This window comes from Plectropomus leopardus, chromosome 12, assembly GCF_026936395.1.
Source record: "Plectropomus leopardus strain MGB_pleo_1.0 chromosome 12, ASM2693639v1, whole genome shotgun sequence".
Lineage (NCBI taxonomy): Eukaryota > Metazoa > Chordata > Actinopteri > Perciformes > Serranidae > Plectropomus > Plectropomus leopardus.
Window position 1 is genome coordinate 19190483 of NC_142187.1, and position 12860 is coordinate 19203342.

At 40.4% G+C, this 12860-nt stretch overlaps 2 protein-coding genes across 2 annotated transcripts; one reads left to right on the forward strand and one right to left on the reverse strand.

The window, feature by feature from the left end:
• Window positions 1-26: 26 nt before the first annotated feature.
• alg3 (ALG3 alpha-1,3- mannosyltransferase) lies at window positions 27-6418 on the reverse strand. The gene is made up of 9 exons (XM_088085402.1): window positions 6185-6418; window positions 4931-5030; window positions 4689-4836; window positions 3854-4014; window positions 3586-3706; window positions 3256-3461; window positions 1774-1851; window positions 1458-1601; window positions 27-1339 (listed from the first exon to the last, which is right to left on the reverse strand). The coding sequence occupies exons 1-9, from the start codon at window positions 6405-6407 to the stop codon at window positions 1159-1161; spliced, it is 1362 nt and encodes a 453-aa protein (XP_087941528.1). The 5' UTR covers window positions 6408-6418; the 3' UTR covers window positions 27-1158.
• On the forward strand, window positions 6391-10970 carry mul2 (mitochondrial E3 ubiquitin protein ligase 2). Its single transcript, XM_042497336.2, has 6 exons — window positions 6391-6511; window positions 7986-8139; window positions 8355-8442; window positions 8552-8672; window positions 9468-9699; window positions 9861-10970. The coding sequence occupies exons 2-6, from the start codon at window positions 8023-8025 to the stop codon at window positions 10359-10361; spliced, it is 1059 nt and encodes a 352-aa protein (XP_042353270.1). The 5' UTR covers window positions 6391-6511; window positions 7986-8022; the 3' UTR covers window positions 10362-10970.
• The last annotated feature ends 1890 nt before the right edge of the window (window positions 10971-12860 follow it).

Genomic DNA, 12860 nt, shown 5'->3' on the forward strand with positions numbered 1-12860 from the left:
ATCCATAAACATATGTAAGACGAGGATTAAGTGGCATCTGTTTAATATAAAATGTCACACTTTTGCTGTCTGAGTCTACTCCATTTTTTTCACATTATATCTACTCATGTGCTCATGAGTGTAGTGAGCCACTCACAACAGAAGATGAATCAATTTCATAATAAGTCAGACAAATAGCCACGATTGTCTACAGCTTGGTTTTAGAGAATTTTGAAAAATGATGCAACTACTGAAAATTATTTTTGGCCTTGTAGGGGAGAATACGGCAGATATCGTGGCAAGTGGAAATGACTGTATGCAATTAATTTAAAGCTTTTGATGCAACATTCAAGTATCATATTAATGACGTTCTGAAATATACTCCCTTCCTAGAGGTCCAGTGTGTAGGATTTAGGGTCATCTTCATACTGGCAGAAATGGTGTATAATATTCATAACTTTGTATTCATTAGTATAAATGTTGTGTTTTTGTTACCTTAAAATGATCTGTATATATCTACATACGAAGCAGGTCCTCTTCCATGGAGTCCACCAAATGCTGGCTCTGGTGTTTTGAGTTATCCTGTCGGCCACCGTAGTTCTCCTTTGTGCCTGGTACATAGGAGAAGTTTCGGCTCTGCAACCTCACTGCTAGATGCTAATGAAACCTACACACTGGACCTTTAACACAATGTACATGATCATTAGTGCACCAGTAAATTGACTTTTGATAATATTAAGCAAGGGGAAAATGAGTAGGCCAGTTGAAATATGGGCACAGTGTTGACATAATTTGTAGAAATATAGCCTGTAACAAATTCTCTCAAAACAACATAACAGTCACAACTTGCTCTCAGCAATCTACTACACTCAATGTATCTGAAAATGAAACCTGAGAATCTGTATTTTCTTTCTCTTTTCAGCTCTTCGCGTGCAATGGACTACTTCATCATGCAGGTATCTGTCTGCAGACTGCACCCACACGTTAGCTTCCTCCACTTTTAGCAGTGAGCTGAGATGAGAAGCATTAAATGGCTCCCTGTATTCACCTATAAAAACAGTCTATCCCAGTGACCTCCCTCTGCACAGGTGTTGTGAGGGTCAAAGAGAGGAGGGTGATGGAGGCTGTTCAACAGCTGATAAGACCAAAAGACGACGTCCGGTCCCGTCAGGCTGTGGCTCACTGGCGTTTGTCCTTGTTGGGTGTGTGTTCTTGTGTTTCTGCCTGGGCTGAAGGTAGCGGTGGAGCCAGCCACAGACAGAGGAGGATGATGAGGTGACAGACGTGGAGCGCAGCTGAGCTGCTGTTAGTGGAGGGGTAGGTGTTCCATGAAAGCTCGATCAGACCCAGGATCAGGACCCTGAACACCAGGAGAAAACAATACAGCAATAAAGCGTGACTGAGTGTTTGGATGATGCTGTAAGTCTAAAACTAATCAAAAATGAACCTTGCAGTTTAGTATTTAGACTTCGTCTTACCTGAGCAGGTGGGCCAGCTTCTTGACTCCTCCACTCCAGAGCAGGTAGGGCAGCGTGTGGAAGTACCAGACGTAGAACTGGTAGTGCAACGAACGACTGAAGCACATGCCAATGAAGTTAGAGGTGAACAGAATCAGCACTATCTGTAATCGTCTGTTAAAGTTTTGACACAAAAGCCGGTAAATCCTCAGATCATCATTATGTTTAGCCAATTTACACCTGGCAGTCAAAGGCGTAGTGTTTATGACATCTTATTTTATCTTTTACAGAACAATATTTTATAGACATGAGTGGACTCAAATTGAACAAAAGGATATGATCAACGTTGTTTTTTTGAGCGGGGGTTTTCCTCTTGCTGGGCTCCTTGAGGAGTTCAAAGATGCTTTCTCCTGGCCTGGTAAGAGAGAACATTATATTTTTATCTTAAAAGAGTTTGTAATCATTTTATAATAATAACTTTTTGTCATATTTGCTAAAACTGTCACTATATCCACACTAAATGAGACAAATAATCTGTGAAAAAAATCCTTTCCCTCCTCTTCCCACCACTTCTTCACAGCTGTCAATCATAATAATGAGCAAATATGAATCAAGATTCTGTTACTGCACTGTCTATTTCTTGCCTTAAATATTTTAGAAACATATTCTAGCGTACCGTTTAGTTGTAAAATGAGAACATTTGAGACCAGGCTGCCATGTTGAAAACAGTACACTTAAGTATGTTTCTGAAAACACTTAAGGTGAGAAATAGGCAACGCAGTAATAGAATCTTGAATCATATTTGATCTGTGCTGCTTAGTTTGTTTAAATGCAGTTTACAAGCAGTGATTATTGACTCCTCAGCTCCGACTGTTTTTCTTTTAAGGTGCTTCAGATTCTAGGAAATGTCATTAGAAGCACTAAGAGGAAGATGAGCAATACTGTGTGGATATAGCAACAGCTTCAGTAAATATGACAAAAAGTTGTTTGCATAACAGTCATATTTGTGGAAAATTGTAACCGATGACATATATAAATGTCCTTGACATCAGTTCCTTTTGTTAATCACATTCTTGGCTACATCTAAGGATAAAGCCTGAAACAGAATAATAAAAACATAATAAAACTGGTATAATTGCTCGGCAACAAAGACCTAAATCCAACTCTAAAATGATTCTCCAAAATGCACCTACATTTTTTTGGACAATGTGTGTGAGGGTACGTCGCACCGTGTGGGACAGGGGCGCCACCTTGTGAGGTATGCACTCCATTACCAAAGTGTATGCACTCAGTCCAAAAACGAGATAGTTACCAATGTGGAGGTCGGCATGTGGGTCTGTGATCCAGCGTTAGGCTGCCAGATCATATGGATTTATGTTGTAAAATTTGAGGATTTTTGTCCAAATACCGTACGGTAGCAGGACAGAGCAAGTATCTCACAAGAATGCCTCAAAGGCCCGGCAGAATACAGATACAGGTTGTAGATATGTTATGTGTTACAATAACAGTGAAATCCTCAAAAGACTTCTATGCTCTAGAGCTTTCTTTGTGCTTCTTCATGACAGCCTGTTGCATTGTTTCATAATGCCACCTAGTTTAAGATCACTCTTGTCACTACATGACACATTATTAAAGCAATCCTCACACTTCATCTCAATATCTGGAATTGCTCAGGGTGCATGAAATCAAATACTGACTGAGCCAATGCCTGCTGCGTCGTGGACCAAAATACTGGCACGACTTTAACCCCTCATTTATTCTTGCTTGTCTCAACCTCTGATGCCAACATTAACCTTGGCACAGCCAATGTCTGTCTCACCTCTTCCAACGGCGGAGAGCAAAGAGCAGCAGGGTAAGCAGGTGGGCAGCCAGCAGGAGTATGTGGAAGTACCGATTCAAGAAGAGCCATTCTGGCAGGAAGCGCCAGTTGACCGTCCACTTGAACATAAACTGACGACCAAGATCAAACGCCCGGCTCATATAACCGATGGGATTCTCCATGAGGAAAGGCAGACCAAGCAAAAACTGTGATATCAAGACAGAATTATTAACAGATTATGCTTAGATTAGGCTAAAATCCACAACATTTTAAAGTATTCGAGTATCTTCATAAAATGTGCCTGGTCTTATGTTATGGGGAATATTTTACCTGAATGGCTGCACAAAGAGCAAGTTTGGGGATTGTTCTGATGAGACCAAACTCAGACAGGAGGAGGAAAAGTAGTCCCGGAGCAAAAAGAAGCACATTCATTTTCACAGACACTGCTAAACTGTCAGAAAGAGAGGAAGATTGAGTTGTAATTTCATCATATAACACGTGGCGAATACAAATTGCTCCAGACAGAGGAATACATAACGTGAAAATTTGCATTGTGTTTGCATGATTTGCACTGTGCTGTTGAGGAGTCCACACTTGCCTGTAAAGACCGCAGCCCAGAGTCCAGTATCCGTCCATGAAGAGGTTGACAGCTGCAAACAGCAGCATCATGGCCACCGGATCGTTAAAGAGACGCAGCACAAAGATGGAGTGGATACGATAAGAAGCACAGCACACAAAGAAGAACACATAGGGAGGAACCTGGAAAAATTCAAAGAAATAAACAAATATGTTGATGACAATGAAGGAAAATTGGTGTTTAATCAAGAGACTGTATGGAGATGGCATACATTACAGACATTTGTACAATAAATCCAAATTTAAACATGCCTTTAAAAGTACAGATGAGTTTCACATGAACCTTGTGGTTCATGAGCAAAACACTACAGTTTAAAGGCGTATCGCAGCAAATTTTATAATGGCTGCACGATAACAGGTTTTTGTCACACGCACCATGCATGGACAGCTGAACGGGCCAACTGGGCACAGGCCCAGGCGCCCAAAGTGTCAGGGGTACCCTTGGTAACCTAAAAAATGTCACTCAAATTAACAAATACGGACCTCAAATAAACACAAAACCACACCAAGGACAAGGACATGCAAAGGAACTAAAAAGATACACAAAATAACCAAAATAGAGACTAAATGACCAAAAAAAGACACAAATATATCTTTAGAGACACCAAATGACTACAAAAAGACACAAAATGACTACAAAGAAACATAAAACCACAAACAGACTAAAAAGAAATGCAACACAAACAAAGCACCAATAAGTCTGTGTGTCTTGCTCCTACGTATGAGAGGTGTAGGGGCCTTTTGCATGTGTGCCCATGGACCCGTTGTCTTATAATCCGCCCATGCCACAGACTAACCTTCTTAGTGCGATGGTATATCCTGAAGACGAGCAGCAGTGTGATGAGGTAGAAAACAGCGAAAAGGTACTGGGCCAGACGGATGTTCAGCCCGTGGCTTGTGATGTAGTACAGAGCTGTGAAGATGTAGACAAAGCCAGCCGGGTACCTGCAACAAGGAGAGTGCTAATTTAGCCTGCACTGAAAACTGCATCTAACGACAGGATGGAGAGACCTGCATCACTAAAACCTTTGAAACTCACACCAAGGGGCCGGTGTCTCCTTTAAGCTCGGTGTAGTCATAGGTACCATTGATGACTCCCTCTACTTCATCCATGTAGGCTTTCCAGTCGATCTCGGTGTCTGCAGTCAAGAGCATAAATCAGTGATCATGGATGATGAGGAGGCTTATCTGAGCAATGCCACTGTCAGTGCCTTTGTTTATTATACCTACAACATTATCGATTTTTCTACTGATAACAACTTCAATCCCTTTGTCTATACTCTTTTATATTATGACAAATGCCCATCACAACTTTTCTGGATCCAAAGTGGTGTCCTAAAATTAATTATTTGACAACCAAAAATCCAGATTCTTCATCTTTAAATACGAAACTCCCTGAAAACAGATCCATGCATTTGTAAAGCCAGATATTGTTGGTTCATAATCGAATATAATGCGTCATCAACTATCATTTGCTTTTGCCTGTCAGTCTATCGTTAGTCCTCTAACAGCCTCAGCACCACAACAGACAAGAAACTGCACCAGTGTTGAAAGGATCTGTTGATTTCAGTAAGCCAACTGAAATAAATTTAATCACAAACTATTTTGATAGCTCATGAATCATTTCAGATAGCTCATGAATTGTTTGAGTTGCCAAGCAGAAAATGTGAATTTACCTGTTAATATTTGCAGCCTCTCTTAATTTAATATCATTGTAAACTGCATAGGTTTCAGCTTTGGGGCTGTTGAAAGGACAAACCAAGAAAACTGAAGATCTCAACTTGGCTTTGGGAGATTTTGAGGTTGTTTTTTTTCACTTTTTTTGTTATCTTAAAGAATAGCCAATTTATTGATCAATAAAAAATCTGTTGGAAAGATTGACTGACTGACTGAGTTTAATCATTTTAAATGCAGTTATTGAGGTTTTCAAATAAGTAGATTTGTCAAAACAAACAATGACAAAATTGACATACCAATGTTTGGATTATATGGATTAAGTTATTAGTGTGCAGTTATTATCATGCATTTACACGAAGTTTAGGGTTAGTCAGAAGCCAGTGAAAATAACATCTTTTGCTGCATGGTTTTAGCTGGCAGTTGCTGAAAATAATGACTGTCGTTTAACACTAGAAAGCAACCTGTATGTGGTCATGTAAGGGCAATAAATTCCCTTTGACAGGTGTCAGCGTAAGTACCTAGGTTTGCTAATGCTAGCTACTTAGCGTTCAGATATGTTCAGAGGAATGACAAAGCACCATAGCATGCTAACTAGCCGCGCAGCGCAGCTACTTACACGCTACTTTCTGTATGACCCACACATTGATCCCGATCTCCAGGAACCACAACACTGAAACGACCAGTAACGTGTACTCCGTCTTGAACAGGACCAAATGTTTGTCCTGCCACAGTGTGTAAAGTTTTCCCCACAGTGGGGACGGGGAACCGGGAGACTTTCTCCGCACACCTCCTGCCATCTCGGCGGCGTAGAGACGGAGAGACGTGGCCGCAACTGTCATGCGCCGTTATACGTCATTACGCAGCGTTCTCTGTCTCCTACGTCACCTGACATGGACAACATCAGCCGAATTTGTCTGTTGAAGATACTTCGTTTCTAGGACAGGTAAAAAAAGAGATTAATTATCAATCGCAGACATTTAAGACGTAATTTATGTTTACATTAATGATTCATTTTGTATCTTTTGTGGTTGACTAACAGTTAGGTTGTTTAAAAACGTTTAGAGGTCACTATCACCTGCCGTCTAAACATTAGCTGGGTAGCAACAAAGCTAACAACTATTTCAAAGAAAATAATCTGAAATACGATATGTGACAACAGGCATGCTCATAGCAGAGAAAATTGACTTTCAGCATGTTGTTACCCATTTGCACTGGCACTGTTAACAAAGAGAGCAACAGTTATCGTTGACTTGAATTTGTTTACTTGAATTTTCTGCTTATAACGAGCTAGTTAAAGTTTGGGGTGAATCAATAGCGTTAGGGACTGTTCTTTACTTATTCGAGGACAGGGGGTGGTGTAAAACGGGGAAAGCACTTCAGATCTTATTTTTGAGCATTGAGGAAGGATTTATTTTTTTTTGATAGGGGAGGGACATTCAACTTCAAATACTTATATTCTGTAGGTATATTAGTGATACACAATATTTGATTTTTTTTGCCGATATCCAATATGCTGATACATAACTCATTTTGCCGAATTCTAATAATAATCAAGACTCTTCTGTGGTGTAGTTAACATATTATTTATACTCTTATCGTGATGACCCACCAGCAGATGGAGACATGAAATGCAATGCTATTCACTGTATGTAACGTTCATTAATTGTGCAAAATAACAAAAATACTTCAACTTTAGGACTGATGTTTTGTACAATTTTACTTTGCCAATTAAAAAAACAAATCAGTTTCATTTGGCAGTCAGCAGAAATCAGTATGTTGGCCAATTCATTTTAAAGCCAATATTGACCAATATCGATGACATATTATCCTACATCCCCAACGTATATGAAATACCCTCTGAACTTCAAAACACACAAGTGGGTTTTAAAGGCATGTTTTCTCAAGAAATCTCCAAAATCGCACCATTTATCATAGCCAGACACTGGGAAAAATTATTTTTATAATTATACTGTTATTTGTCGTTAAAGGAGGGTCATGCATTTTCCTTCTGTCACTCACATTCTGTCGCTCAAGAAAAACTATTTGTAGCTCTGGGTAGGTTCATGAATAAACAATCAAAATCACACCTAAGCCACCTTCTTTGAATAAATAGAGTACAGTCCCTTATCTGTAACAGATTTAAAGAGCTGTCAGTATGTCTCTCGTCTCTATGTCTTACCATCCCCCTCACATTTTGGGTTTCTTTTTGCTGTTCTATCTGTAAGTTATGCATGTAAAAGGTAAACTCCAAAAGGCCAAATCCTGTCCCCAGTTTGTGTCTCTCATATAGTCACAAAGCTATCCTTTTAAAACCCCAGTCACACAACTTGCAACATGCACTTTTTTGTCATCATTTATGTAAAGGAAACAAGACAGTTTGGTTTTCGTCTTTCTTACATATCGTTATGTTTGTGCAGGTCTGCTCCTCGGGCAGCGACAGGACACTCAGGAGTAATGGAAGGATATTTTGTGACGGTGACAGAGGGAGTGTGTCTTGGGGCCAGCCTTGCCCTCTCTGGAGTCTGCTACTATCTCTACAGGAAGAGCCGGACGACACTAGATAAACTTGATGTTAGTCGTGGTTCATGTGTAATTAACATAAGTATCTATAAATATATGTTGGTATATTTTTGAAACACTTTCTGCTTTCATGCTGTCTAAGCCATTAAAAGGCACAGGATTAGTTGTGAAACCACATAAATGCTGTGCAATTCTGTACAAACTGACTGTGCAAACTACTGCAGTATGTATACTGCATACACTAACACTGTGTCTTGCATTGGCAGGATGCTCCACACTTCACCATAGATGAAAAACTCAAAGACATTTTGAAAGTTACTCCAGGGGCATGTCTACAGTATGCTGTCATCGAAGGTAAACAGGGTCTCACTGTTTCTAATACAGACAAGAGCTGATAGCATATTCTTTTAATATGTTTACCTTCTTTGCCTCTTATTCTCTGTCGTGGTTATATATATTGTAGGTGCTGTGCAACCAGTGAGTGAGCCTCTGACAAGCGTCTTTCAAAAAGAATTTGTCGGAGTGTTGCAGAAATTCATGTTGAGGGAACACAGGCTGGTGTGGAACAGCCTTTCACGCACTTGGTGAGAACCCCTGACAAATCAGAAACTGGTCATTATGCTAAATCCCACATAACATGACATCAATTCCACTAAGCAGTGTGTAATTTTGGGTTCACAGTGCACACAGAACAGCCACAAAGCATGCCAGTTTACCGTGGAGTGCTGGCTGCTTGCTTTTGACGCCCATGTTGAGCAGTCAGACTGGTCACACTGCACACACTGTGGCTCCACAGCAGGCTGACGATCTGCAGCGATAGTTTCGGCGTCTGGTCTATTTTTTCAGTGAGCCGTGTGCGAATCTGGCAGGAAAACAAACAAAATAATCTATGATGAGCGATATAAAAGATATATTATATATGATATAGATGATCTGATCATGATAAATGATAAAATATGCATCCAGTGCTTCCACATTGCTTGTCAGTTGTGTCTTAACAGACAGCTACACAGAGATGCACGCACATACTCAGACACACAAGCAAGCAGGGACAGAGTTCTCCATGTGATTAGAAAGGATCAGAGACGGAGAACCACTGCTGACCGGTGCAGAGAAATGTGCTCCTGGTGTGAATGGCTCAGCGACTGCTGAGGGGCGTTTTCATATTAACATATGGGGAGCTTCTGTGTCCAGGGTGAACCCAGCATAATGCAGGCTTTCTGTTAGCCCAATCTGAGACTATTCAAGTGATTTCAATAGGTTTTTTTCAGACTTTTGTATACAATGAATGAGGTACCCTCAAAGTATCAATGATATTTTGTTTTTGTCATTTGTGTAAACTAAGAATAAAATGTTTTTTCTCCTTTTACGTGTTACAGGACGGACAGTGAACGAGTCTTGCACCAGAGAATAAATGCAGTACCCTTTGTGTTGGTGGGATCAAATGAGACAGCAGTCAGAGTCCTGTGCCCTTTGCAGGCGTCCGGACTGTACATGGAGACCACCCACGAGAAGTTCCATCAGGTCAATTACGGCTTTGGTGACATCATAGGACAATACCTCAGTGGAGAGAAGCTGAAAGGGCAGCTGGAGACTGAAGAAATGCTCAAAGTCAGTATTTAGATGACATACCAACCTTATTTAATTCTGTAACTCAGTGACTGTCAGAATTATTTGACAAAGAATAAATATTTTATGCTAACCACAGGGGCAAATATTAACAACAAATGATCTTAATGGTACATTTCAAAAATATCCTTCTCTTTTTCCAGGTGGGCACAATTCTTACCGGTGTGGGCGAGTTGATACTGGAGACAGACGGCACCCTGAATCTCCGACCCCCTTCTAATGGTTCGCAGTACTTTTTGAGCATTACGGATTTTGACACCCTGCGGGGAGAGCAAGAGAGCACGTCAGTTCTGTGGAAGGCGCTGGCCATTGCTTTTACATTGGCGGGGGCAGCAGTCCTTTTCTGGGTCGGTCGACGCTACTACTTGCGACTAAAAGTTCGCTGGGAGCGGGAGCGGGAGAGGAGGGAATTTGAGAGACTGCGGACTGAAGCCCCGAGAGCAGGTGCTCCAATAACAGGCACTGAAAACGGGGCAGAAGACATCAACTCCTGTGTGATTTGCCTCACTCAGCCACGTAACTGTATTCTGTTGGACTGTGGGCACGTGTGCTGCTGCCACAGCTGCTACCAGGCTCTTCCACAACGCCGATGCCCCATATGTAGACAAGACATCAGGAGAGTGGTGCCTCTCTACCACGTCTGAGGCACCTGTGTGATCACATGACCTCTGTGGAACTTTACCCACATGCACACTACTGAGCTTTACACCTCAAAGGTCTAAAGTGCTGCACTTGCACTTAAAAAAAGGGCGAGGGTTACCTCTTTGAATATGTTATTACTGTGAAGAATGACTTTCTTTTAAGAACACACTGTATGTATTAACACATGTAAATTGTAAGGGTCGTGTGCAAACAAGTTATTTGTCACAGAGTTTGAGTGAGGTATTTTATCTGTAATTGATATATAGGAAATACATGAAAATGGAGTAATTGGCAAAAAGAGGGTGTACATTTATGCAACAAAGATGTTTATTTTCCTATATATTTGTTCTGTGCCTTATTTGGTCATTTATATGACTGCTGCTGTCTAAGAGTAATTGAAGTGTCTGTATCTGGATTAGTTTCATCAGACGATGTGAAGTTTTTGTTTCAACCACTTCCATTTACATATGGGTCACTGGAAGTTATTGAAGCAAAAATGCACTTAGTGCCAAGGTGAAGCTTTAGCGTTAACTAATGCACTACAGAGAGGCGAGTGTGTAAAATGTTGATTTGTTGAAACTAATTTAATAAAGCATCACTCTTTGAACTAAGCAGATTTCACTTACTGTCAGTATCACCTCATATAGTTGCAACTAAATTGCTCAGCCAGTTTTAGAAATGGAGCAGTAATAAAACTATAAAGCTGCAGTTTGTAACTTTTCTGAAAATTACTTTTTGGCATATTTGCTGAAAATGTTACTATATTTTTAAAAAATACATGAGACAGATAATCTGTGAAAAAAATCACATCCCTCCTCTTCTTTCTACTGCTTCTAAAGGCTTTTACTAGGATCTACCATGGCCCAAACAACCAATCAGAGTGGGGGAGTCTTTAAAATAATTGTCGATCATGTCAGTCTCTGCTCCTGAGTTGCACTCTAACTGTCAAACTAGGCAGCACTAATCAAATATGAATCAAGATTCTGTTACTTCATCAACTATTTCTCATCTAAGATGTTTTCAGAGACATATTTAGTGTACTGTTTGCTTGGAAAATGCTCTGGCTGGTGGGAAGTGTTGGTGGTGTTTTGTTTCGGCTCAGCTGTTTCCAACATGGTCACAGAGGTTCTCATTTTAAAGGTCCCGACACACCAAGCCGAAAGTCAGCCATCAGTTAATGTGAGACCATCGATAAGCATCTGTCGCTATAATTTTTGGGGTGTGTCCTGCACTGTCAGTCCTTGTCAACCTTTTTTTTTTGTCCAATTCAGCATGATAAGTTGGTGTTGTAGCTGGCGGAGCCCGTCGGTGTGAGAAATCTCTCTGATTAGCAGTTCAGCTTTGTGCAATGAGAAGAAAAATGAAAGTGAGGAAAGCAAACAGAGAGAGGCCGTGAGATCAAAACAAAGTTGTCTTACAATGTGGGATTATTTTTTTAGCCATGGAGTTTTTTTTGCAGAAACGGTTTATAATTTTTGAGTCATTTTGTACTAGTGCATAGAATATATAACTTGTACTTTTATCATTTGGTTGCATTTTTAATGTACTAACTGGCTAACTTGTGTCTTGGATCCGTCCTGTCAGGTTTCTTTTTTAAATGACAAACACAGACTTGTTGCGTCTGCAGGTATGTCGAGTTATTTCCTCTCATGTTGGCACAGAACATCCAAGCTAGTTGGCTTTTTGCTGTAGTCTTTTGCGGTGTGTTCAAGTGCAACTTGTAAATGAGACAAAGGCGAGGTTAAAACAGTTATTTTTTTGTTGCCACTACATCTCTTGATGTCAGTTTGGTGTGTTTGGGCCTTTACAGCTAAACAGTACACTAAAATATGTTTTGAAAACATCTGAGGCGAGAAATACGCAATGCAGTAACAAAATCTTCACTCAGAAAATAGAGTAAGCAGAGGAAAACATTTTTTTCACAGATCATGTCTCATTTAGTGCTACTTGAATATAGTGACAGTTTCAGCAAATATGATAAAAAGTTATTCTTTTTTTATAACAGTTACAAACTTTAAGTCTTAGTATACAGTTCTGTGTGAGGCTACCATGAAATACAACATAATGTACAGATCTTATATGATTCAAGATCAGACATCTCGTAACGACAGACATATGAACTGCAGCTGTTACATCAAACGGCTGCTGCTCCTCCTCCTAAGCATTAGGAAAGTAGCTCATGTCTGAATAGGTACACGTGTTTCACAGGACTCTCGAGATGATATGAATTCACGATGAGTCTTTTTTATTTTTCCATAGGCACAAATGCTTGTTGACAGCACCTGGTGTCTGAAAAGACTTGGGTGTAGTGAGTCATCAAGCTGACTATTTCTGTCATCTCTAACAAGCAGGGAGAGGATGTCGAGAATGGCACATCGATGAAAAGCCTTATTTTTTCTTTAGCACAGAAAGGGAAAAAACTAATAGGCATGTGTGTGTGGGGAGTTGGTGCAAGGTGAAGAGTGGGGCATAAGGCCTGAGTGGGCGTCAAAAAGGAGCAG